At 36.1% G+C, this 27,481-nt stretch overlaps 1 protein-coding gene across 1 annotated transcript in view; it reads right to left on the bottom strand.

Annotated features, from left to right (window-relative positions):
- hcrtr2 (hypocretin (orexin) receptor 2) overlaps positions 1-27,481 on the bottom strand; it is a 78,619-nt gene that overhangs the window by 13,165 nt on the left and 37,973 nt on the right. Inside the window, exons 2-4 of the mRNA XM_030155295.1 lie at positions 24,304-24,482; positions 3,099-3,342; positions 166-281 (exon numbers count right to left, since the gene is read on the bottom strand). Of these exons, the coding sequence (XP_030011155.1) occupies positions 166-281; positions 3,099-3,342; positions 24,304-24,482 (539 nt within the window). The remainder of the gene's footprint in view (positions 1-165; positions 282-3,098; positions 3,343-24,303; positions 24,483-27,481) is intronic.

The following is a 27,481-nucleotide window of genomic DNA, read 5'->3' as shown; positions in this document are numbered from 1 at the left end:
CTAAAACAAAGAGAAAAGTTTGGAGTTGTCATTATTTACAGGTTGTTATGGTTTTATTTTACAGCTTTGGCCCACTTGAGATCAAACTGGACAAATGTGGCCCCTGAACTAAAACGAGTTTGACACCCCTGGTGTTAGAGGTGACTCCCATACTGTTTTACTCACCTGTTGACACCACAGCTTATGACAAATCTGGATATACGCCAGGACCATCAGACATAATGGGGCAAAGTATGTGACAATAAAGAAACAGGTGTGGTACACCTTAGGGTAGATCTCAGCTGTTGAAGGAATAAAAAGAAATAAAGAAAAATATACAAATCAGTCAAAATATCGCAGATTCAGGATCAACATAAAAGACAGGACAGAATAAGAAAATGTATTAAATTAAAAAAATATGAATAAATAAGCAGAGGCTCTCAATAGTATGAATATCTTTCTGAAGTTTAACAGAAAAACATGATTTCAAACACATATAAATCAGCCTCCAATAGAAAGACAGCTGTACTGAAGCATTAATTACCCAGTTGTAGAATGTACTGCACCTGATGTCTGACAAGGCCAACATAATTTCATTTTCTGAGTCATTAACCTCCTGAAGACCAGAAAAGGGAAAGTATAGCAATTTCTGCTTTTGCTTTTTTAAAATAACTGTCTTGGGTGAAATTAAAAAAAAAAAAAAAAAAAAACACATATTTTTAAGGGCTGTCCTTTGCAGCGGGTAATGGGATTTAGTACTAATTGAATCATTCTTACATCCATTATCTTTTCTACCATTCTGCTGACAGGAATGAAGAAAACACTTTCAGAAATGAAAAGAGGAAAGATAGGCTACAACAGTTAGAGCCTTTTCACCCACCTTTTTTTTTTTTACAGGTCATTTAACACTAATAAAAGTGGGAAAAACCTCTAAACCCAAACACTCAAAGAGAAAAACTCCACATTTTGTAGCATTTTGAAATTTTCCTGTCATGTTTTGTTTGTTGTATCTTGAATTATAGACCAAAAAGAAATTTTACACAAATACAAATACACAAATACAACAGACTTATGAAGTTCTCATGTCGATTATGGAGGACTGTAGAAGCCAATAATGTAATAACAACCGATAACATAATAACGGCTGATAATGTAATAATTTAACTATTTTTAAAATGTAATAGGCCAATAACATAATAAAAGTCCTGAACCGATAACATAACTACTTTTGGCCAGTAACGTTATAACTTACTATGCTATTGGCTCAATTATTACATTTGCAAAGAATCTTTTTTTACCAGGCCAATAATGTAATAACCAGCCAATAAGTTATAACGTTATTGGCCAAAAGTTATTACATTATCAGTTCAGGACTTTTATAATGTTTTTGGCCAGATATTAAGTTATTGGCCTATTACATTTTAAAAATAGCAAATGTATTACCTTATCGGCTATTATTACGTTATCAGCTGTTATTACATTATTGGCTTCTACAAGGACATTGGAAAAAATCATTGTATTTATTAAGTTAAATATAACTGTATATCAACAAATATATGTCAAACTATTTTAAAACACTTAACTTTAAAATAAGACCCAATTGTTGTCTTTAAAAACATAGAAACAGATGTTATGTTTGATTGGATGAACCCCAAACAGTCAGACATCACTGCAATGTCCAGGATGTCCTGTACACAGCACATCAGATTTGAGCCTTTTACAGTGTTTTGTTTTTGAAATGAAGCTCTAAAAGTCCTCTTCTACATTTCTGGTTCTCAAGAGGTTAACCTGAAAAATTTATACATATATGTATATTTATTAGAACTGCTTGAAATGTGTTCTTTTACTTCATTATTTCATAAAGAACTACACATTAAAATGACCAACACAGGTGTTTTAAGAACAGAATCGGCAGTAAATCCAACTTCTGATTTTCATTCTTGAAGTTTATGCATAAATAAAGTCAGCAAAATCCTTCAAATTGCTCATCCTGGTTGGATTATCTTAACGTTCATTCATCTCTCTTTATCAGTCCTGCTCTTAATGTATAATCTGAAGTATCGTACACTAGCTACACATACAGACAGGATCACGGATGCTCTTTTAACTCATACAGACCCAAACATCCACCGGTGACCACAACCATCTACTGATGTAAAGGTTTAATACCTGTTGATCCACTAATTCTATCAATAATGTAAATAATTGGTGTAAAATGCAGTTTGTCATCTTTTCATGGTCATCAGATATGACCCATTTCAAAGTTCGGAGGAACATGGAAACACCATGATCTTCTACAACACTGATTCACCAGTAAAACCCATGGAGTTGGATCAATGACAGTGGATGGAAACACTTATTTTTATTACCTCCGCCAAGGAGGTTATGTTTGTCGGTGTTGGTTTGTCTGTTTGTCTGTGTGCAAAATAACTCAAAAAGTTATAGAGGATTTGGATGAAAATTTCAGGAAATATTGATACTGGCACAAGGAGCAAATGATTAAATTTTGGTGGTGATCGGGGGGGGGCACTGATCTGCCTTGGCGAAGGTCTGCGCTCTATGAGTGCTTTTCTAGAAAAGACAGCACAGACCTCTGCCAAGGCAGATCAGTGCCCCCCCCACCCCCGATCACCACCAAAATTAAATCATTTGTTCCTCGTGCCAGTATCAACATTTCCTGAAATTTTCATCCAAATCCGGGACACTGATCTGCCTTGGCGGGGGTCTGCACTCTCCGAGTGCTTCTAGTATTCAGTTAGTGATATCTTTGCTGAAAAAGCCACTTTTTCTTCTGTTTTCTCTCTTTCTGAATCTTTTCTCTGGGCTTTAATGAACATCTACATGATCATTAAATACAGGAAAATACATAATTTTCCTCAAAAAATGCAAATTACAGAAGATATTATTATAATAAATGGTGATAAATGCATTAAAAAAAGATGAAATCTAGAGAAAAATTCACTTGGAAACTACCACAAAAGTAGCACTGGGTCTTTCTGGGTTAAGATTGTTATCACTGTGAAAGGAGAACCAAAAGTCTTGTTAGTTATTTGGTCCCTGCTGTTCCTGTGCATCTGATCGTGTGAAGTAAGTGGAAAGTTTGTCTGAAGTGAACTAACCTCCCCAATGTTCATCACACACTGTGAATAGGCTTGTCTTGTTTGTGAGCTCCGGCAGCAGGCTGCTGCACTCCATCACTATAGCCTGAGGGATCATGATGATGCACGACACGACCCAGATGACAACAATGCTCTTGCGAGCCCTCTTGGCTGTGCTCTTGAACATCAGAGGGTGGCAGATCGCATACCAACGGTCTTGGGCGATGCAGCTCAGGGTCAGGACTGATACAGAAACAGAAATGGTCTAAAAAAAACATGACAAACATCAGTTATTTACTCCAACTATTCTGGGAATGTTATTTATTTTTTTTAGCACTTTCAAGTCTGAAACTGAAAGACAGATGACATAGCTTGTCATATTCTTAGCTGACGTTTGTGGCAAGTGCAAAATTCAGTTGAATCTAATATTGACATAGCTTGGAAGGTTTTCCTTAGGTTTTCAAAGGGATGTTGCTGTCTGGGATCCAGCTTGTTCCCTAAGTTTGTGAAACACTTAGACGCACAGTTTGAGAAAGTTTGCGAGCCTTCTCAAAGAAATTTTCAATGAGAAATTATGTTTATAACTTTAGAAAAACTGGAATGGATGATAAACATCATCCAAAAAACTTAAACAGGGCTTCTGTAGGTATCAGCTAGTCTAATTCAATGCTTCAATGCCCTTTTTAATGCCACTTTAAACAAATGGAATGCAGATGTAGTTTTATATGTAGTTTTATGACAGGTTCTGAATAGTTCCTTCTCTAATCACTTCTGCTGAAACTTGCATTTTCCCATTTTTCCCACATTTGCTAATATTCCCTCTTTCCCTCTTTTGCTACAGTATGAGTACGCTCACAGGACATTGCATTTCATGCATCTGATGTTGTGACATCCTGTATTGGTCATAAACAATAGCCTATTAAAAGTGTTCCGCCTGTCAATCATTACATTGTACTTCTGATCAAAATTGTTAAATGTTTATATAATCAAAATAAATCATGAATAACAATGCTGTTTTTTTTCATCAAGCCTATTTAAATTTTTAATGCCTCTAGACATCGAATTTAATGCTTTTTAATACCATTTAAGGCCTTAATTTTCACAAAATCTATTTTAATGACTTTTAATGCTTTTTAATGACCTGTATAAACCCTGTTAAAAAAACAACAAAAAACTTAGTTTTGAAAGTTAGTTTTGATGCTATACACATTTATTTCACTTGAATTAAGCTTAGGTCATGCCTTAAATTATGTGTCTTTTAAATAAATAAAATAAAAAAATAATAAATGAAATAAAATAGATAAAAGTTTTAAATAAAACTCAAGCAGAAATGACAGAAATAATGTAAACAGTGGCTATTACCTACCTGCTATAACCTCCACAGGTAATTCTGATTCTGATTATAACATAACCTGGAATTGAATAAATGTTTGCTTACTTAAGTAGATGAAATCATTTTGATTAGATGAAGGTGATAGATAATATTCAGGACCTACTGTTTGTTGCAGGTTTATAAGTACGGTCTTTTTCTGCTCTTCATAAATCTTAGCAGACATCTAAACAGTACAGACACAGCTGAATTGAAAAGCCTCCAACATGACGAGCACCACAGTACGACACTGAACTGAAGTGGTGTTAAAATGCAGTGGGCAGCGTCTAGTCACAGTGACTGAATGAATTAATTCACCTACTGTATATTTCCAAGGTGACCCATAATAGCAATTACTCATATTCGATGGGGGCTCTGACACAAGAATTAATCTTGTTAATTAATCTAGGTGAGTCTAGCACATAGTGATTCAGTCCAGTGTATCAGGACACTTTGAGCAGTGTTCGGGTAGTCTATTAGTGTGGGTGGTCTGTGGTAATTCTACTTCTTCTGTGTCTCTCTGGTTTACAAGTGTGCTCCTTCCACAGAGCTTAATTTCCTGAAAATAAATGATCTTGTTGACCTTAATACAGTGGTAGTGATGTACAAGGCACATAATAATCTTCTACCTCCTTAAATCCAGGAGGTTTTTGAATGAAAGAAAAGTCAGTATAACCTCAGAGGAACCGGCTTTTTTTTTTTTTTTTTTTTTTTTTTTTTTTTAACAATTTTTATTTATCAATTTTTAACAGTACAATACAGTCTCTTCAGGTTGAGGAGCAGGAAAAGAGCAAAAAGAGCAAAAAAAAAACAACCCAAAAACAACCCCAAAACAAAACAGAAAAACAAACAGATGAAAAGAGCAGCCTGTGTTGGTGTCAGAATATTAAGGACCCTTAATAGATACATTTGTCTCTGAATGTCAGCCATTTTCCCCAGTTCTTCATAAAGAGATTTTCTTTTAACTTCAGTTCATATGTCAGATGTTCCAAGACAAGTGTATCATCTAGGATTGAAATCCATTGTTTATAAGACGGAGCATCAGTCTTAAGCCAGTTCTTTGTTATGACCTTCTTCCCGACCACCAGGAGGATCTAGACAAAATATCTGTCTTCTTTATGCACTGATTCTTCCAAATATCCGAGGTACAGAACAAGACAAGAATTTGGGATTGCATATCCCAACACATCACAGAGAGCTGAGTGAACCTTCCCCCAGAAGGGTTGGATATTTGAACATTTCCAAAACGTGTGTGTGTGATCTGAATCCATGTGATTACAAAGTCTCCAACGCGGCTGTTGAGTATTCAGGAACAAAAAGCTAAGGCAAGTGTAACAGGGTCAATTATTTTGCAGCAATGTGGGTATGCAGCTGATATTGTGTATTGTTTGTTATAATTACACAAAATCTGTTCATTTTATTTGCATTTCTTTTGGTTAATACCTGACATTATGGGCCTCTGAGTCAGAATGTGGAACTTTACATTTGAGTTTGTTCCCCAACGAGTAATTTACAGTGTGACACTGCCCACTATAACTACAGCTTTTGCACCTTTACCTCTTCCCTTTTGTTCCGGATCTCTATGGGAGGGGTAAGCAGCCGTGCAGTCGCAGAAAATTTTTGGTTTAGCCTCTGCTAATTCAATTTGAACCCTTTCATGCATGAATACTTATTTTGGACTGGTAAAATGTTTTTGCATCATTTCATCAGGTTTATATTTACTTATGTTTTGTACTTTCTGGACATGTAGTTTTGCACTTGGTTTTGTATTTATTTTGTACTATCTTTGGATGTATTTAGTTGGTTTGTCTGATTTTATACAGTATGATTTTATAGCTAGTTGTGTATGGCTAACCATTAAGATTATTATTATTTAGAAGGGGGCAGGAAATATAAGATTTTCTTCATCCTGCTCCTTTTCGAGCATGGGTGTGTACATGTTTGTTTACTTGATGATTATTGAATGTTTACTGATGAAATGCACAACCATGAACAAAATAAATGCAATTAAAAAAATATATATTAGAACCTTTGTCGAGATCTTTTCTTGAGTGTTTTTATTCCTCATTAGGCATGAAATAACAATGCAATTGAGTTTTTTTTTTTTTTTCATGGATTTACAAAAATGTCAACTTGGCTACACCATGCATTTTATTCTTGAAGCACAGAAACATGTATTTAAAACCCAATATCAGAAAGTGATACAAAAACAATGACATAAAAACATTTTTAATGCTGCTAATCTGATGTTTTCTCACATTTTAACATACTTTAATACTAGTTATGACTCACTTGATTGATTGATTGATTGATTGATGTATTTATGGCGAATGAATGTCAAAATAGAAGAAAATAAATAAAACATTTAAGCATAAGACATATAATACATATTCGAAAAGGAGTGAGAAGAAGCATAACTTACAAAATTCCACTCCTCTTTAAATTAATAACAGTAATAATCTTCCTGTTCATGGAGATAATATGCAAAAAAAAAAACCAAACCAAACAAAAACAAAAACATTAAAAGAAACAAAAAACAAAAAAACAAAAAACAAAACTGTTAATTACAGTCTAACAATTAACAATTGATTTAAAGTCAAACATATTACTGCAGATCAGATTTATCAAGAACAGCAAAGTTACAGTAATGGTATGAATGTCAGTGAATTATTATGGGATGGTGCATAAGTGTTGTTTAAAGTAATTAACGACCAAGTAAACTACTACTACTACTACTACTACCACTGCTCCTACTACTACTACTACTACTGCTCCTACTACTACCACTACTGCTCCTACTACTACCACTACTGCTCCTACTACTACTACTACTGCTCCTACTACTACCACTACTACTACTACTACTGCTCCTACTACTCCTCCTACTACTACTGCTCCTACTACTCCTACTACTCCTCCTACTACTACCACTACTACTACTACTACTGCTCCTACTACTACTACTACTACTACTGCTCCTACTACTATTACTACTACTACTTCTAGTACAGTCTTGTTGCACACCTTCTGTTCCTTCAAACAGACTTTCTGTGGAAATCTGAGTCCCACCCTGGGCTCAGTTTGTTCCTGATCCTGATTACAGACATCTATGATTGGGTTCACATCTATTGTCACAGTCAAAATCTGTAAATAGAGGCAATATGACTGAGAGAGTAAATTACCATCATTTATTTTGGAAATGTTCTAGGTTTTATTCTTTCCAGAGGGCAATCAGAGAGAGCGAACTTTTCCACTTTGACACCCAAAAGAGAAACCTGCTTCTTCACCCGTGACTAAAACTCTACATTTTGTCATCGACATTATTCTTCCAGGTTCAGGCTCATGAGGCGAGGCAGACACACACAGGCTGCATCTGAGCTGAACATAACATTGTAGAAGAAAAGAAGAAACTGAAGCGGCGGTGCTTGATATTTCTTTGGCTTTCCTGAGAGTAAAATCGTACCTTTCAGCATATTGTAATTCAACTGGACTGAGCGGAAACAAGAATTCCACGCTCCTCTGTGGGTTCTGAGCTGTAGAAAATCAATCCTGTGATGCAAACTGTGGCTAATCACAGGTGTTTTCAGGCGGACGGGGGTTAAATGCTTAATTGACAGTGGTAATTGCTGATCCCTGTTAATCCTCAAAGACCTAAATAGCAGTTGGCGTCCAAAAGTATGTGTTGATATAAAATGTTTAAGTTATTAAAGCACTAATCCTATCAATGCTTTTCAATAATGCAGGTAAAATGCAGTTTCTCAGCTTTTTGGCAGCATCAGATGTGTGTTATTTGGACATTCAACAGCTCCATAGTAAACACGGAAACACTGTCATTATCTGCAGCACTGATTCACCAATTATTCCCATGTAATTTGACAAATGGCAGTGGTTATAGATGCATTATTGTTGTCACTTTTTATTCAGTTTCCTCTGTTTTGGTTTAATAACCTTTTAACCCTCTGGTATCCGGGTGAGCTTTTTAGGCACACTTTGCACTTCGTGTTAAAAAACTTCATATTATTTTTCACAATTTAAATAAGGTTAGAATTCAAAAGTTGTTCATTTTTACGTGATCTTTAAAATTCCGGCCACCAACTAAAATTTGCAAATTGTAAACAAAAGAAAATTACAAAACTAGCATCTGTCTCCCAAGTGTGCCTAAAATGCACTATTTCTTCCATTATAACCATTGTTTTTGATCCGTAAGCCATTACGGCATAAATCCTGCTTTTACTGATATCTGGGCTTCATTTGAGAGGGGAGGATCTAAATTAATGTATTAACGTTGTTAATGTTGCTGTTAATCATTGACATATGCCAGGCTGCAAAAATCAAAAAATATGTAATCCAATTTTTATGTAGTATTTTGAAAAAACAAAACAAAACATATTTTGTGTTTTTTGCATCAAAAAATGTAGTGATATCATGATGAAAAGAGATCGTTTAAGGGTTAAAAAAAAATCTAAAATGAATGATTATTTAATATGTATGATTAAGGCTGACCTTGATTTACAAAAATATAATCAAATTAGAGCAGAAAAATAAATCAATATATAATATTTAATAGTTTGATTTATAGGTGTGCTTTTTACGCACACTTGGTGACAGATGCTAGTATTTTTGAACATTGGACCTAGTGCCAAAAATAATAATGCAAATTAACCAGTGTTGGAGTTAATCATTGACATATGCCAGGCTGCCAAAATCTAATAGTATGTGATCCACTTTTTATGTTGTATACTGAAAAAAACATTTTTTTTTGTGTTTTTTGCATCCAAAAAAATGGTTTGTTTACATTACAAACACAGCATTTAAAGGGTTAAAAAATGTGACAATTATTGAGTATTTGGTATTTTTATTTACGGCTCAAGTTGATGAAATAGAAAAAAGTGTAAAAGAATTAAAAACAAACTGTATGAAAATTTTTTTGACATTATTCCACAAGTGTGCCAAAAAGGCACACTTGGTGCTTAGTAAGGGCCTTGCTAAACGGGATACCAGAGGGTTAATTTACTCAGAGCGTTTATGAACAGCTACATGAGTAGTAAATTAAACACAGAAAAACAGCTGCTTTTCACTGAAAAATGCAAAAAGCAGTGTATAATATTTTAATAAATGATGATAAATGACTTAAGAAAGGACAAAAAAATGATCTGGAAATTGCCTCAAAAATATTTCCTGATCCATAAGGGTTGACACAAGTGCTTTTCTCAGTTGATTGACACAGACGCTTGGAGTGTTTTTTTTTTTTCTTTTCCATAGTGGCATGAAATAGCAGGCTCATTTATATTGAATTTTAATTTTGTGTTTTGATTTGGGCCCTGCAGATAGAGTTGCAGAAGGAAGATGACTGTTTTCAAATGTGTGTTTTCTCGTGAATTTTGCTCCTGCAGGGTTAAAAAAATGAATTCACAAAGAATAGTGACCCAGTGAAAAGGGCTCAGGCAGAGAAAGAACATCCATCTGTCCATCCATCCAGTTTCTCCTGGGGGGGGGTGGTGGTGGGGGGGTTGAGCCTATCCTAGCTACCAGGTGAAGACAGGGTACACTCTGGATGTCTGAACAGTCCATTGCAGGATTGACACATAACACGTATATTCACTCTCATATTTTTGTGGGGGAAAGCTATTAGTATTCTCACAGACCAATCAGGGGTAGACTTGCCAGTGGACTTGGTTGCACATCTTATAAATAATGATTCATAGCTTTCCCTTAAGGATCAAACTGGCTTATTGCAACAATGAAGATAGTAACTCAGACTGACAGCGGATTGGAAACACTGTTATTACCATGAGTCTATAATGCACAAAGAAATCTTAATTTGGACAAATGTGATATCTAATATGAAACGACTTCTGTTAAAACAGAATTCCTCTATGTGGGTGTTTGTCTTGTTGGTTGGTGGATTAGTAAAGGGGTGGTGGGTAATGTTGATTGTGGGTAATGTTACTCCCCGTATGTGTACAAAAGGTTCTTCTCAACACATGAGTCTAAATATGATTTGCGAGATGTTTGTAAATTTGTTGTACAAAAAGCTAAAAAAGAGATTAAAAGAACATGTATATCTGTTGTTGGAGTTAAACTACGGAATGAGGCCAGCATGGATTTAAGAATGTGTAACCCATTTTTGATATTTAAAAAAATGGTTCGTAAGGCAATTTTTGAAGGATACAATTGTTAAGCTCTAATAAGTAATAGGTAATAATTTATTTTTGATTCTACATTAAATTACCATTAATTTGGAGGGTTATGTTTTCTATTTTTCTGGTTTATTTTCACCTTTTTATGTTTTGCTTGTTTGTTTGCTTGTATGCATTGTTTTTTTTTTGTTTTTGTTTTTTTCTTTTTCCTATATTGAATGCTGGGTAGCTGAATTTGTTCTGTAGGACAGGCATTAATGCTTCTGCCTGTGCCTTTTCAGTCATTAACCTGTTGGTAATGTTTGTCATGTTTGTAGTGTTGTTGTTGACACTGGTTGTATTATTATGTGATGACTGAATAAAGAATTTCATCATCATCATGTTCACAGTGTGAGACAAATCATTTCTTAATCCTGTTTGAACTGTGTGACCGTTTGCACATGATTATAATGTTTGTCCGTTTAAAATATGATTTTTACGAGCCAAGAAAGTCATAATTTGTGTTAAAGGAGTGCTATTTTGCTCCCCCCCCCCCCCGTTTAGATATGTTTATTGAATTTCAAAAATACAGAATACACACAGGTATTCACACACATAAAAAAAAGAAAAAAAAAAGAAAATCAAACAAAACCCACTTAACCCTCCCAAACCCCTTGCTGTCACCAGATCTGGATATGCAATATGGCACTGTAGATATAAATAAAAATATCAGCGTATTACATATACACATACATCTTAACTTGTTAAGGGCCTTGTACATGCGTCATAGGATTGTTTAAAAAAGGTTAAGAAAGATTTCCACACTTTATGAAACTTCTGTTCAGATCCACATAATGTATATTGGATTTCTTCGAGTTTATTTCAGTCTATTTTGCTTTTTTTAGATGTACTTTTGCATTTTAAAACATTTCCCTGTGGTCTACATAAACTGGAAATGCTATACTTGGGTCTGAATCCTTCATTTATTCAACTCCACTGGCCCATCTTCAACACTATTCCTGTCACATCCCTGTCTGTTCGGCTGTTTTTAGTTTACCGGCCGACAGGCCGTAAGCTATTGTCGTCATGCGGCGTCCGTCGTCGTCTGTCATCCGTTACAAAAATTTCAATCATCTTCTCCGAAACTACAATTCCGATCAACTTCAAACTTGGTATACAGCTTCTTTATGACGATGTTAACAAAAGTTAGAGGAATTATTTGGATCTGGATCTGATTCTGGATTTGGTGCGACTTTGAAAAATTTCCCCATTATAACAGATAGGAAGTGGATCGATGTAATAACTCAGTAAATATAAATGATATCCAGTGTAAATTTCTACAGTCCAGCCCTGATGGGGAGATGACCAAAACATAATGGCCACATGCTGATCAGGATCTTCTTCTGGATCCGGGAACTTACGGAAAATTTAACATGGGCTCTTATGGGGAAAAAATTTCAATCATCTTCTTCTCTGAAACTACAGTTCTGATTGACTTCAAACTTGGTATACAGCTTCTGTATGATGATGTCAACACAAGGTATTGAAATTATTTGGATCTGGATCTGAATCTGGATTTGGTGCGAGTTTGAAAAATGTTCCCATTATAAGAGATAGGAAGTGGATTGAATCACTAAGTATCAATAACATCACGTTGGAATTTGAATTTTTTACTGATCTGATTGGAATATGGCCAAAACATGGGCTATTTCTGTAATATAATAAATACACATAACTGGGTGATAATAAATGGCATCTGGATACATTTCCCAATGCTTTTAGTTTGGCCGGTAAGCTACAGGGCCACTGGTCCTATTTTTTCTCATCTCTCTCTCTCTCTCTGTCACTCTCTCAGCCACACCTCCTCATCTCTCTCTGACACACCTTCCAATCAGCCTAACTCCATCCACCTGTGTCCTCAGCTGCAGCCAATTAGACTGGGCGTATATATTCACCCCTCTGCTCTTTGTCATTTGCCAAATTTTTTCTACATTTGTGTTACTCTCTGGCGTTTTTCTCCTGCCTGAACCTCCTGATTCTGACCCTGTTTGTCCTCACTTGACCCGTCTGCCCCCTGGATTTCTACCTGCCTGCCTGTCTGACTTCATCTGCCTGTCTGCTCCCCCGGTAAACGACCTGCCTTTGTTTGACCACGTCTCACGGCCTTAACCCCGGATGACCGACCCGCCTTCCATCCCCGACCACGTCTCCTGCCTTCGCCCCTCTGGTCCTGTTGGGATTCCCCAGTTCCCGACCCATCGCCTGTCCCCGACTCACCTGCTGCCTGTCCCTTACCTGTTGCTTGTTTGCCTGTTAATAAAGACTCTAGCTCTGTGGTTCTGCTCTTGGGTCCTCCATTGTACTTGTTTCAATTTCTGAGTAATGACACTAGAAAGGTTGATTTGAGCGCTGGCCCTTTAAATCCAAATGAGCTGTTTCCCGCCCCACCCCCTCCAGGTTGTTGACCGTGCTTTCTGTCCCATTCAGCCACTTGTGTTTGTTAATACAACCAAAAATTCAAGATTTTAGGTAATCCACTTGAAGTCTGGACATATTTTCAGTATGGCCTACAACCGCTGCTGCTGATAAACAATTATGGTGTAGTCTGAGAAATGTTCATCAGAAGTCTTGACGTTATATGTGCAAATGTTGTGACGTACTGTAACTAGTTACAAAACGTAACAAATTAAGCAGCCTACTCTCAGACTTTGGACAATTATCAGGGTATAAGCTTAATTTCAGTAAAAGTGAGCTTTTCCTTCTTAACCCAGCTGCTGATACTTCCTACCTGCGTGATTTTCCTTTTAGGATCACTCATGATGGATTTGTACACTTTGGAATCCAAGTCCCACATAAACCAGAGGATTTTTGTCGGGACACCTTCCCTTTCCACTTCCCAAAGTAACTCTCTTGCATTTATGATCATTCTTGCGAGAAGGGTAATCATCCTGAAATGGAAATCACCACAGCCCACTTCCTTTAGACACTGGCTCAGAGTCGTCCTGTATTTCCTCAAATTGGAAAAAATTAGAATGACACTTCATGCCTCTGCTGATAAATTCTCACAAATCTGGAATCCTCTGTTTCAACTAGTCAGAAAAACAAATTTCCCCTTTGTTCCAGATTGACCTTTATAGTAATTTTTTCCGCCTGGTTCTCTTCTTTGTTTTTCTGTCCGGTAATTTACCTCGTGTAACACGTAACGCATCAGTATTCTAAATGTGAATTTTTCAAGCCTTTTTTATTGTGTGTTAATGAAGAAGGTTGATGTAGTCGTTTTTGGGTTTGTTTCTTTTTTTGTTGTTACATACATGTAAAAAAAAAAAAAAAATAGGAAATTGTGCAACAATTCATTTTCAATTGATTTGTCACATATGATACAGTGTTATTGCCCAATTTCTGCAAAACTCCAAATAAACAAAGGTTGGAAAAAAAAATACTTAAAAATTAAGCAGGAATTAAAATGGGTTGAAGAAATCCACTCGATTTTTGTCGGAATGAATATAAAGATAGCTTTGCAGCACCTGGAGGGTTCAAATTCAAACTTTTAGAACTAATAGGGTCCAAATACACAAATAAATGTAGCAAACACTAATACAAGTGGGTTTAGTAAAATATGACCGCTTTAAAGATGGTAAAGAAACCTTTAGTTGTGTGTTAAATAGCTGGTCAGACTCTATCTTTTGTCACATGTTATCATCTGTCATCATAAAAACAGGTGCTGTCCTGACACATTTTTACCTCAATCTTCAAGAATAAGGTGAAAAAGTCTTTATAGAGGTGAAAATCATTAGTCTGGTCATGCTGAAGCTCCACAGACGTCTTCAGGGACTCTGAACAGATCGATAGGTGACAGGTGTGAGTTACAACACCCCCTCCATGTCATTCTGAGGTGCCATCTCTCTAAGCACTTTCAGAGTCTGATAGTTCAACACTTTTACAACAACATGCAGCTTTCTTGACTTTTAAAATGATCTTTTCAAATAACAAACATCATGTGTGCCATAATTAAAAGGGAACCAAAAACATTACTTGTCTTTTGTCCTTGACTGCAATACAATTTTTTTTTTTCCAAAATACACTATTGCTCATAAAGTTGGTATAATTTTTATTTATTTATTTATTTATTTATTTTTTTTTAACCTTTTTTTCATGAAACGTTTGTGGCTGAATTATTTTTGACATAAAGTGTAAATGGGACTCTTAATGAAATCACTGCACCTGGTCAAAGGTGATTACTGATGTGTATAAAGAAGGAATAAAAAGAGGAATGTATCTGAAAACAAACTTTACAGGCAACAATGTAGTAGAAGAAGGAATAGTAGAACTTATGTCTTTGAACATGAAGTAGTTTCTGGGGAAAAATATTCTATACATGGTTTATGTAACAATAGAACACTATTATGGGCCACCGTGGCTCAGCAGGTCATCCAATAACTGAAGGCAGGGGCACCACTACCAATTATGCACCCCATGAAAGCGTAACCCTTGTGGACCCGACAGAAATCGACTATCTTCACAGTCTGTTAGACCGGGGGGGGGGGCTCCATACACAACATCACTTACAATAGCATGAAAATGAAACCTAAACTTATCCTTTCAACGTTCGCCACCCGACTTCTATGCCTCTCCTCTACAGCGAATCTTACGCGAAATTTTCACTACTTCCAACCTGTATCCACTGGGCCCCCTCCACTGCTCTATGGGCCCCCCACAAATCCTGGGCCCCATGAATTTGTCATGTTTTTTTTGTTTGACCAGGTGGGTCTGGATGTCATATTTTCGGCTTTTCTTTTTGACAGGATTTAGTTGCGGGTTGTGTTCAATAGGGTAGGGGTAGCGGTATGTGGTCAGCTCCTGTATAGGGTTGGTCTGATCCACCTACCGTCCTTTTGTAAAGTTGGCCTGCTCACCTTGGTCCTTGTTTTGTTTTTTTTCTTAAAAACTTTGGTTCTTTTTTTTGTTTAGGGCACGGGAAGGGTTAAACAGTAAAAAATCAGCACCTAACTTCGATTAAAAATGAAGCACTTTACAATTTGAATCCATTTGTCTCCTGCTTCCTCTGTAAAATATGTCAGAACCTTTGCGCTATAACAACCACCACCAGAGTGTGAATGTGTGAATGAATGAATAATGCATCAGTAATGTAAAGTGCTTCGGGTGCCTTGAAAAGCACTATAGAAATCTAATCCATTATTATTATTACGTAACGAAGAGTGCACCTCTTTGTTTCAGTGTCGGAGTGTGATTTTGCAAAAATTAAAATGGTAAACAAAGCTGAAAGCATCATTTTGTCACACATTATAAACAAACTAGGAATGTCCTTTTGTCTGTAGGATCAGTCTGCAGTGCAGTGCTTATTGTTCAAGTGTGTTTAGTCGGCAAACACACATTCATGTCTTAGACTGCAGACATCTCCAAGACATCTCTCAGCACGATTTATGCACCTTCATGATGATTTAAGTCACAATGTCCCAACAAACACTTTTTAGCACTATTTAGCAGCATTCTGGTTTGTTACTACCCTTGGAAGTTGTCAAATTTACATGTCATATCAAACTATATATTTCTTAAGTTAAAAAAAACCCAAAAAAACTCAGCTTTTGTAAACTATACTGTTTATTAGGGATGCACTGATACCACTTTTTTCCAGATCGAGTACGTGTACTTACATTTGAGTACTTGTCAATACAGAGTACCAATACGATTACTTAATAATCCCATTCCAGTTCTTAGTTCCTTTTGTAAATGTGCTTTATTGTCGTTGTCATTAGTCTGACTGGAACAAAGTGCTGCTACTGACATTTAATATGTTGAAACGAGTGTTTCTCAATTAATCCACCAGGGGGCGCTGCTCTGAATTAACCATACTGGACAAATACCACGAAAAAGAGTAAAGTTTTTTGAGAAGAAGAAGAAGAAAGTCAGTAATAATAAACATGGAGGCGACAGAGGTAACACTAATGTGATACTAATATTGCAGCGTTTTCACTGGTAAGGTTTAAAAGCAAAGCTTCAGCAGGTAGAGAAAAGAGAAATGAGCGATAAGTTTCGTTTTCACTTCCGCTGGCGGTGGTCCACACCGCTCCTTACCCCCGGCCCAGCCCTGGGTAGTTGTCATAAATGTGTCAGTAGTTTTTCTCTAACTCACACAGTTGCTCTTTGAACAGATCCTCTACCTCCACGGTTCCTGGTGGTATTCTCCGTCTGGGTATGCATCAGCGAGCACCTGGAAAATGGATGGAATGTACGCAGAGGACGGACAGAACGCTGCGTCCGTGTCTGTCTGTGTCTTTAACATTACTTGCAGTCAGCGTTACTTTTATCACCGTCATTCATTTTGAAAAATCTCCACACTCCCCACACATTATTCCACCACCGCGTATCTGCTGCACTGAACTGTGAATGTCACACGGCCATAAGTGGTATCGGTGCATTTGTATTGGATTACTTTTACAAGTACAAATACGAGTACACACACTGAGTATCGAAGCCAATGCCCGATACTGGTATCAGATCGGTGCATCCCTACTGTTTACCTCAGATTCAGACAGTACAGTTATTTTCCTTTATTTTATTTTCCAGCCACAGTATGGCTGCAGCAGCAACAAACCCAGAAACAACTTCATTGCTTCTTACTGCTGCGGCTGTGTGGAATTCTGAAAAGGCCTGAGTGATGGTTTGGACTCGGTTTCGGTTTAGTATGTAAAAACACAGATGGCTTGTGATGGAGTACACTTCAAGGTTGTTCCCTGCGAGGAAAGTGATTCAGGTGCAGAATCACTGGTAGACTAACAGATTCGTGATACTTAAGGCTATCACTTGGCGTTTACAGATTTGATGAAACATCGGTGACGAATGTTGTACACTGCTTTAAGACAAAATCTGGAGCCAGAATTAGAAAATATCTTTTCTGCTAATGTTAATCCTTCTGCAGATCTCACCGTTTGTCCAAATAAAAACACCACCAGTCCACAGCAGTAGAGTCACATCTGGTTGGATCTGAACAGCGACCGATTATCAAATTATGACAGCTGCCTCTACCTCTGTCACAGGGTACAATTTATTCCATCTCAAAACAGAAGTTTGCTTTCTTCTTCTTTTTTTTTTAAACCCAGACCACCTGAGCTCCAATATGCTGAAAAGCAACCATGTAATTATTGCCTGCTATTGCTTGAAAACTATCAACCAGCTTTAACATGACACCATCCTGTTCTAAATCTCTTATTTTCCGCAGAATTTAAAAGTAAACCACATGTTTGATCTGATTAGAAAACCAACAGGCATCAGTCACTAGAATCCCACAGTGAAGACTGCATGTGCTGTGACTGTAATTGTACTAAAACAGGACAGAGGAAATCTATAGACTAACAAAACTGACCTGTTTTGTTTTTCAGTGTCTGCATAATTACTGTGGCTGAAAACCAATCCTTTGACCTTAATTCCATTTTCCTTCATTATGACAACCCATTGAGAGAAGGCAAACAACAGGGATGAGATGAGGCAGTCAATCAGATAACTACAAGTAGTAAACAACTGCTCCCATGCACCTCTGTTGTTAATTTTGGGATAAATAATTGCAATAAATAGATAAAAAAGAAATGGTTTTTTATGTAGTCAGTTTTATGAAGTCTTTAAGGCAGGGGTCACCAATCCTGGTCCTCGAGGGCCGGTATCCTGCATGTTTTAGATGTTTCCCTCTTCCAGCACAGGTGACAGTCATTATCAGGCTTCTGCAGAGCTTGATGATAGGCTTAGCATTTGAATCAGGTGTGTTGGAAGAGGGATACATCTAAAACATGCAGGATTCCTGCCCTCGAGGACTAGGATTGGTGACCCCTGCTTTAAGGGGTCATATTTTGCTGAAAACCACATTTATTAGTCTTTAGTACATTTATTTGTGTATTTGGGGACCCTAATACTTCAAAAAGTTTGAATTTGAACCCTCCAGGTGCTGCAAAGCTATCTTTATATTCATTTTGGCAAAAATTGAGTGCATTTCTACAACCCATTTCAATTCCTGCTTAATTTGTTGCATCTATAACTAATTACATCACGACATTTGCACATATAAGGTCAAGACTTCCGACGAACTTTTCTCCGAGTACGCGATAACTGTTTGTCAGCAGCAGCGGTTGTAGTCCATACTGAAAATACGTCCAAACTTCGAGCCGATTACCTAAAATGTTCAGTCAGAGATCAATAAAGTTCATCTGTATTTGTATCTGTGGTGTTTGCTGCTAATGCTAATGGCCTTCTGCAGTCAAAAGTCAAATATGAATATGACCTGAGAACATTATGTGAGAAATACAGCAAAATGTCACGGAAATATATTTAAAACACATCCCATTAAAAGTTCAATCAAATTTCCGAAGGCTGAAGTCTGACCAAAAGGTATGTTGATGAATGAGACATCATAACGACATGAAAACTGCTTTGGTGGATATGCAGCAGGTTTACGGTTTATTTATGTTCTTACAAAGAAACTGTGGAGCATTTAAACCATTTAAATACTCATTGTATGTAGTTAAAACCAATACAATTCACAAAACGTATTTATATTTGCTTAAAATGTGGCATTGATAATATCTTCTGTTTAATTTTTTTACCCCAAAATTATAAGGTCTGATTATGCAGACACTATATGGATGAAAGTGTAGACTGGTTGGCCTGAAACCAGGTAGTCAAACCATATGATAAAGAATGAAATTAGATACAGCAAAGCATAGTTAAATATCAGGCAATTTCAGAAAAACCTAACATTCTCCAGATTAGCCTTAATTGTGTTACTCATCTTTTTACCTAAATATTTCTGTTTTGTCACTTTTTTTGATGAGGTCTTTATTTTACCTTTTTTTTTTTTTTTTTTAACAAGGATTAAGGTCAAAATATGTCTTTTACATGAGTGTCCTGGTCAAGATAAGCAGCAGCACAATTAACCAGGTTACAAAGCAAACATATATACAGAGATCTTCAGAAATAAAATGCAAGTATAAAATGATAACTGCAAAGAAAGTAGTTTAGATATTAATTTAATTAGGCAACACATTTACAACTAGATGCTTTCATGGAAGTTAAAATCCCCTTAAAAGTGTTCAATGAGACCAACTCCTTAAGTTTCACCTAATTTTGTAACTGGTTCTAAGCAGAGCAGTAGATTTAAAGGCCTTTCTTCAAATAAAAGGAAAAATTCCTGAGACTGAAGTACCTGTACTTTCTGGGGTCCATTTATATTAGCACTAAATGTTCAATGAATCTCTTACAGATAGCTTAGGAAAAACATACAGATGGAGTGTTCTGTGTTTTTATTTTATTTCAGACAGAAATTATCAAGTCAAGCTGAAACTTTTGCTAAATTTTTGTTTCACTTTTCTGCAACAGCATCACAGGTTTTATCGGGTTTACGTGGATGACCCGTACATCAGCGTATCTGGAGAAAATTAATATATAAAGGAAAAAGGATGGGGCCTGAGACAGATCCTTGAGGGTTTCCTGTCTCAAGTTTAACACACTGTTCACAGCCTTTTAAAGATGATTTGGACCATGGCAGTGACTGTTAAGATTGAGAAAATCGAATGCTGCAGGTTTTGACATGAAAATATTACAGTTTCAAAGTAAAATTCTTTTTACATCCATAAGCATTTCACCTGTTATGTTTCCATTATCAAGTGATTAATTAATGTTTTATAAGTATGTGCTGGGGTGCCATAAATGGGGGATAAACATGACAAATCCATGGGGCCTAGCATTCCCTGGGGGCCCATAGAACAGTAGAGGGAGCCCAGTGGATGTAGGTTAGAAGTAGGGACGTAATGATATGAAAATTTCATATCACGGTTATTGTGACCAAAATTATCACGGTTATCATTATTATTGCGGTATTGTTGAAACTGTGTTCAAAATGTTTAAAAAGTACTAATACACACACTGAAATAATTTAAGCAAGTTGTATTTTGAAAAAACAAAAAAACAAAAACAAAAAAAAAACAAATAAAATAATTGGCACAATGTACCTTCTGTTGGCAGAAACATTTAAAATTTAACCCTTAGTGGTCTGAGTCTATTTTGTCTGTTTTTCAGTACTTTTGATTTTGCCTTTATGTACTATATAAACAAATGTTTACTACACCCATGTTTGGGATCTGTTTTTCAGCACAACTTCATCTATCTCATCTGCCTATTATTTTTTTCACTTTAACCTACTATATCAACATAAAAGGACAGAAAACACACAAAAAAATATATAAAATCTGATTTGAAAAATGTATATAATTTATTGCATAAATAACACAAAGATGCTTAATGGACCTTTTCAAAGACTTTAAAAGTGAATATTGGTTCCAAATATTAGGTATATAAAATTAAAATTGTAATAAATTAAAACTATACTCAAATATTTGACATAAAAGCAGATCTTTACAAAGGCATTTTCTCTGGAAAAGTGTGGTAATCAAACACGGTTATCATGATAATTAGAATTTAAACGGTTACACTAACCGTCTACAATTTTACTGCGGTTTATTGTTATACCGGTAATCGTTACATCCCTAGTTAGAAGTTGTGAAAATTTCGTGTAAGCTACAACGGAAGTACATGTCCAAAGTGTGTTAAATTTCATTTTCGGTTATGGCACATACAGTTACGGCACTTACAGAACACACCCCACGAATATAACTCCCGCCCCCCCTGCTCCGACAGATCAACAGATGCTGTCTTTCATGAAGGGCCTACAACGTTTAGCTTTCATGGGGCCTACAATTGCTAGCAGCACCCTACAGTATGTGTAATTCTTCCTCTGACCTGGAAGAAACAGCACTCTGGGAGTTTCAGATTTATAAACTAACCACTAGCTGTCCCATATGTAGAGAGATTTATTTTTGGGATCTCATTTAAAACTGGACCGAAATCAGATATAGCATGGTGGTACATATCTAATGTCGGTCCAATTTCCTGTGTTGGGGTTGTTTTCATTTCTGTTTCATGTGTTGAATATAAATATCTCTGGGAAGTTCAATCAGTTGACTTTTGGCAGAGGAGTGTAACCAGTATCATGAGTTAGATAAATCTTTGGGTTTATTTCCTGTGGGAAATGGACACTCATCTCCAGAACTTTTAAATATTTAAGTAAAGTATGGTAATGGTATTCTGACTTGCTTTTTCTGAATAAATTGTTAATTTAAATAAGTTTAAGTAAGATTTAGAGGTCTACATAAGATTATCAGACAGTCTCCCAGAACATGGACAGTGCATGCTGTGATTACTATGAAAGACTTCTATCAGCATCACATCATCAGTAAACACCAGTGACCCACTTCCACTGGCAGCGATACATGTCCATGTCATAACACTGATCCACCATGTTTTCATCTGTCCAGAGAATCTTTTCTTCAGGACTGGATAGGCTTTATTTTTAGATGTTTTTGTCGAATTGTAAACTGTCCTTCCTGTTTTTTTTCCCAGTGGTTTGCCCTTTGTTGTTAAACTTCTGTGTTTACCTTTAGCTCTGAGACACTATCAGGTTTGAATCTGTGGTCTTTTTTATCAATGTGTGTTGTGTCCTTTTATTTTATGCATATTTATGGCACTTGATTAACCTGCTTTTTTATCTTAGAATTTAATCATGCTTTTAGACGTAAAGCACTTTGGGCTTCGTTATATTGTTGTAAAGTGCAATAGAGATAAACTTTGATTTGATTTTGATTTGATTTATATTCCTGAAGGTGTCTGTTTTATAATGATACACCTACCTTCATGAACGAATGCTGTTAAACATTTTTTTCTTCACAAACAAATTCTGTGATTATCCACTTTAGTTGTCTCTGTGGTCTTCTAAACCTTAAGATGACAAACTCACCAATCTTTATTTTTAAGGATCTACTACATTATCAATTGGCCACTCCTCAAAATGTTGTCATTGCTAGATTTCATTGATAGATTTTCTCTTTTTTTTTCAGCTGAATGACGACCTCCTTCACTTGCACTGACGTGTCTTTGCACCTCTTATTGACATTTTCAGTCAATGCAAATTCAAAATTTGGAATCAACTCCAGACCTTTTATCTGCTTCAGTATGCAGGAAACAGGACACAGATGCTGCTGAGGGACTATGCTTAAAATGGCTGCAATACCTAAATGGTTCATACAATATTTTTGTTAAACTCCTTGAATAAAAGCTCAAAGTCTACGCTTGAATCACATCTTGATTCTTTTATTTCAGATCCATTGTGGTGGTGAAAAGAGGCAACATTACGAAAGTTGTGTCACAATCCAAATACTTATGGACTTGTCTGTACAACATGTATTTCACTAAGGGTGTTGTTCAATTCTGATTTAAGGTGACTTCTTTCCAAATCTTCTTCTGTATTAATTTGTCTTTAGAAATAGAAAAGAAAAGAAAAGACTTTTATAATGAAGAATAACCAGCAAGCATATGAATGGAGAAAAGATAAGATGCTCAGAAACATTGTGAAAACATTGCATTGAATTAAAGTTTGCCAAAATCAAAGGGGCTGAACACTTCTGTAGGCAGAAGTATTTGCAATATTTTCAAAACACCATTTTGTCATATTAAATTCATCTACATGATTCACTAAAATAAATATCGATGTGAATGACAAAGATAGAAATTTGCAAACAAGCAGACGGATTGAATACATGTCTGATTCTGAGTTCCCTTGAACTGATCCTGCCTCATAATGTTGCATTCAGTGTTGGGACAGAACAATTTCATGTATCAGTGTTATTTATCACTGTGCTGATGTTGATTTGGCTGTAGAGTACAGATTCAAGCTGGAGGATGGGGCAAATATGTTGTCACCTGCAGTTGAAAGCTATTACAAATTCTATATAATAGAATTTTTGAGTCTTATTTTCACATCTGTACAAAAGAAAATCAGTGAATTAAGCTTTGTCTTCACTGCTTCCAATTTCCTGTTTTTAAAAATACAGTTTGATGAACATATATGTGTTATTGCCTTTTCAGTCATTTGACATTTATCCGTGACAGTATGTCATCATGACATTCAACAGAAGCTTCAGGATTCAGCTGACAATCAACATTTCCAATTGTGTTCTGTCTCTGCTCTGAGGGGTGATTACTCAAGGTAGAAGAAGAAACAGTGTGAAAACACACAAATAGCTGAGGGTTACTTTAGGTAAATACAAAAAAAAAAGAAAAATAGTTCAGACCCTTTCAGAGAAAAGCCCAAAAAGCAGCAGTGCACAAAACAGCAAAGAGTGAATATGACCACAGAGCCCCTCAAACAGATTGAAAAATCAGTTTCATGAGGTGTGATAAGTGTGGATGGATGTTGTGAAAGTCAGCAGAGCACAAGCCTGATCACTCTTTGAACATATTTTGGATGGATTCAGCGTGGCGTAATCCCTGTGTTTACCGCCACATTCGCACGGGGCATGTTTTCACATCAAAGTTATTTAAAGAGCACACGTATTGACAAGGTACAACTAGAATGTATCTGGAAAATAGCATGCAACTAGGAATTTAACAGAAGATCCGATTTGTGGAGGTTTGTGCAGAATTTTCAATAAGTCTCTGACATATACATGCGGTAATGTCAGATACCACGCAGTACATGTTTATTTTATCTGAAAAAAACATTTTATTCACAAAAACAAATAATAGAAACAACAGAAAAAGGGCTGCACTGATAAAATAAATAGAAAATAAACTAGGTCAGTCCTTCCATTATGGTTTGAAACACATCCTGTTATATTCTTACCTGAAGATAAGGCACAATTTTGCAAAGAGTTTTTCCAAAGAACCACGTCTCTGTGATGTCGACCACAAGACTGGCAGGCAGGCAGATGATGGTGACCAAGACGTCAGCGAATGACAGATTCACGATGAAGTAGTTGGTCACCGTACGCATGTGACGGTTTTTCCACACTGCAAAACAAACTGAAAATAATGCACAGTCAGACCACTCCAATGGATTATGTATCATTTGTAACAGTAATGCCAGATATTTAATGTTCGTCAACTCTTTAATTAACCCTGTAAAGCCTGAACCATTAAATCATTGACAATTCTAGTTCTTTGAAACTGGAGCCTTTATTAGTCCTTCTGAACAACCTTTTTTTTTTTTTTTTTTTTTAATATCAATTTCCATGCATGAGTTTCAATTTTGTGTCATATTTGATACATCGGGTCTCAATGCTCAATTATTATTTCTGAGCAAACAAAAACATAATATAACATGAACATGTCGAACAAATTGGTAATTCCTTTCCAGTAATGACAATCTTATAGAGTCACTGGAAAGGCCTCTGGTGAACGAATTCCTCCCCCCCAGTGGATTATTTGTGTCTTGCATGTATCTAATTCTAGACATCAGGTTTTTCAATAAAAAAAAAAAATCATACTGATCATGTAGAGGGATTCAAAACTCATGTATCAAATATGATACGTTTGGCATTATAGGGTTAACTCAATCTGGGCCATCAACTCAAATGAGAATGTAACTCTGCCCCCTCTTGGACACAAGTTTAAGTACAGGATCATAATATTTCCAGAACATGTGCTTTTACTGTGTCATCAACATGTCAATTACAATATTTTGTTTTGCATTTGACACTTTCTGGACTCAAATACTGTAATGAAGACTTTGAAGAAATTACAAAGATGCCACCACAAACATAATCAACCAAATGTGAAATAAGTTTCCAATCGCCCCATGTGTTCCTGAGTTCTGGCTTTTTTGGACAACATTTAAATCATTAATGAAGTTGACTTTTCTGATATAAAATGTCAGTTATCATGTCACAAGAACCAAATCTGTTACATACGTAATAACCTTACCAATTCTATAATTACTGTTTTTCTGTAGTCACAATGAGGGTGACCTTTGACTTTTCATTATATCAAATTCAGCTAATGTTAAAGGTCTAGTGTATAAGATGTACAGGGACTGAATTGGATATACTGTTCATAATTATGTTTCTGTTATATAATATAATTATATCATGTGTATTATCACCTGACAATAAGTAGTTTTGTGTTACCGTCACCTTACATGAGTCACTGTCTACACTTTTTACTTTTTTTTATGTCATGTGAATTATCACGATCTTCTATTTTTCTGTGCAGACCAGAGTCATTGTCACCTTCATGAAAAAAAAACTCAGAATAGACAATCCAGACACTGAATGTACTGGATGAGATGAAAGCAGAATGGAACAATCTATAAAGTCACTGTTAAATATCACTAAATATCCTTTATGCAACTCTGTAACTAAACATTCAACTATAAATGTTAGCTATTTACCATTTTTTTCCCCAATACTCTGCAGGAACATTATTATGCTCTTTACCTGTATGGTTGGATCATACATTGTGTTACATCAGATTTACTGTCCTGTATTTTAAGTTTATATACACTGTCACCCATTAAGTTGGAATAATTTTGTTTTCAGACACATTCCGTCTTTTTATTCCTATCTATACATATCGGTGTGATTAAGGTTTGTTCATTTTGTTCATTCTGTTATCATAATAGGGTGCTTTTCAGTCTGTGAAAACCTGACATACTACCATGTATAGTCGCAATAGAAGAGCTTATTGGTCTTATGCAGTCCATGTAGACCTTAGATGCCCTAAAGTCTGAAACAACATCATTCTCCTCTGCTCCTCTTATAAGACACTATCAAAGAGAGCTTCAGACACACTTCATCTAACAATGTCATTTTCTAACATTTGGGACCTCTCAAAATGGAAAAAAAATAGTCAAATATCCTGGAATGATGAGAGTTGCACAGCTCTCAGTTCTACAGCTTCAAATTTCACACACACTTCACTATCCTAGCATTGATTACACCTTAAATAACACCACTTATGATTATCCGGCAGAGTGAAGTTGTTTCTATTCTCTATTGGAGACACCCAGGGTGTTGGTCTGGTCACTCTTTCAATAATGTCATTATCTTCCAGCTTTTCTATTTCCGCCTCGACTTTCTGGTGAATGTGCACTCCCCCTTGTGGTTGGCATTGGCTGAACATCAGGACTGATGTGTAACTTCACCTGAGAGGTGTTGTGTTTGAGTATGTCTGTGAACAGTTCTGGATTGCAGGCAAATGATTCCAAGGAATCGAGCTACTGGGAACCAGTTCTCAAAAAGAACCAGTTCTTGATTCCCATCCCTATTTACAGTATTGATTATCTAAAACAATACAAGCTTTTCAGCTGTTTCATAGCTCAGAAGTGGGTGTCCATTGCCCCTCAGCACTTAAAAGGTCACTTGTGTGTTTTTTGTCTTTCACTTGGACATTGTCTTACACATAGCGCTCCATAAGTAACCGTTGAACAGTGTGTGTGTGTGTCGGAGGGTTATCATGCTCTGTAACAAGTTGTTGAACGGGGGTAGTGGGTCTTGGTCTGATGGAGCTTATATCGGCTAAAATTTACTTAGGGGGTCAAATGAGTGGCCATTTTTGTCAAAAAAAAAGAAGTTGTAAGAAATGCAAAGAACTGTGTTGAAATAATGCTAATACATTTGTGCACAGACTACTGATATTATTTGACAGTGGAAGCTATATTTTCAGAAATATTGGATTTTGAATAGCACGTGTATGTGAAAACTTTTGCTGGTGGACGGACGTGACATTACCCATGATGCTCTGGTCAGTACCAGTACTTTATTAGTAATAAACTTATATACTTACTATTGCTAATTCTCTTCTTATTCATAAATGTTAGTATTGTGGATCTAAAACAATAACAGCTGACACAAAAACACAAAATGTGGCAGTGGACGGATGTGACATGGTTGTTACGGATCCCATCATACTGATGCTCGGCAGCCATGTCACCGTTTCCACAAATGATCCCTGTGCAAAAACTAGGATCAGAATTATTTATTGTCTAGTTTATCATCATACTAAAGAGTAAATAACAATATAGA

This window comes from Sphaeramia orbicularis, chromosome 15, assembly GCF_902148855.1.
Source record: "Sphaeramia orbicularis chromosome 15, fSphaOr1.1, whole genome shotgun sequence".
Classification (NCBI taxonomy): domain Eukaryota; kingdom Metazoa; phylum Chordata; class Actinopteri; order Kurtiformes; family Apogonidae; genus Sphaeramia; species Sphaeramia orbicularis.
Note: the sequence above shows the minus strand (reverse complement) of the source record. Positions and strands in the feature narration are given on the sequence as shown.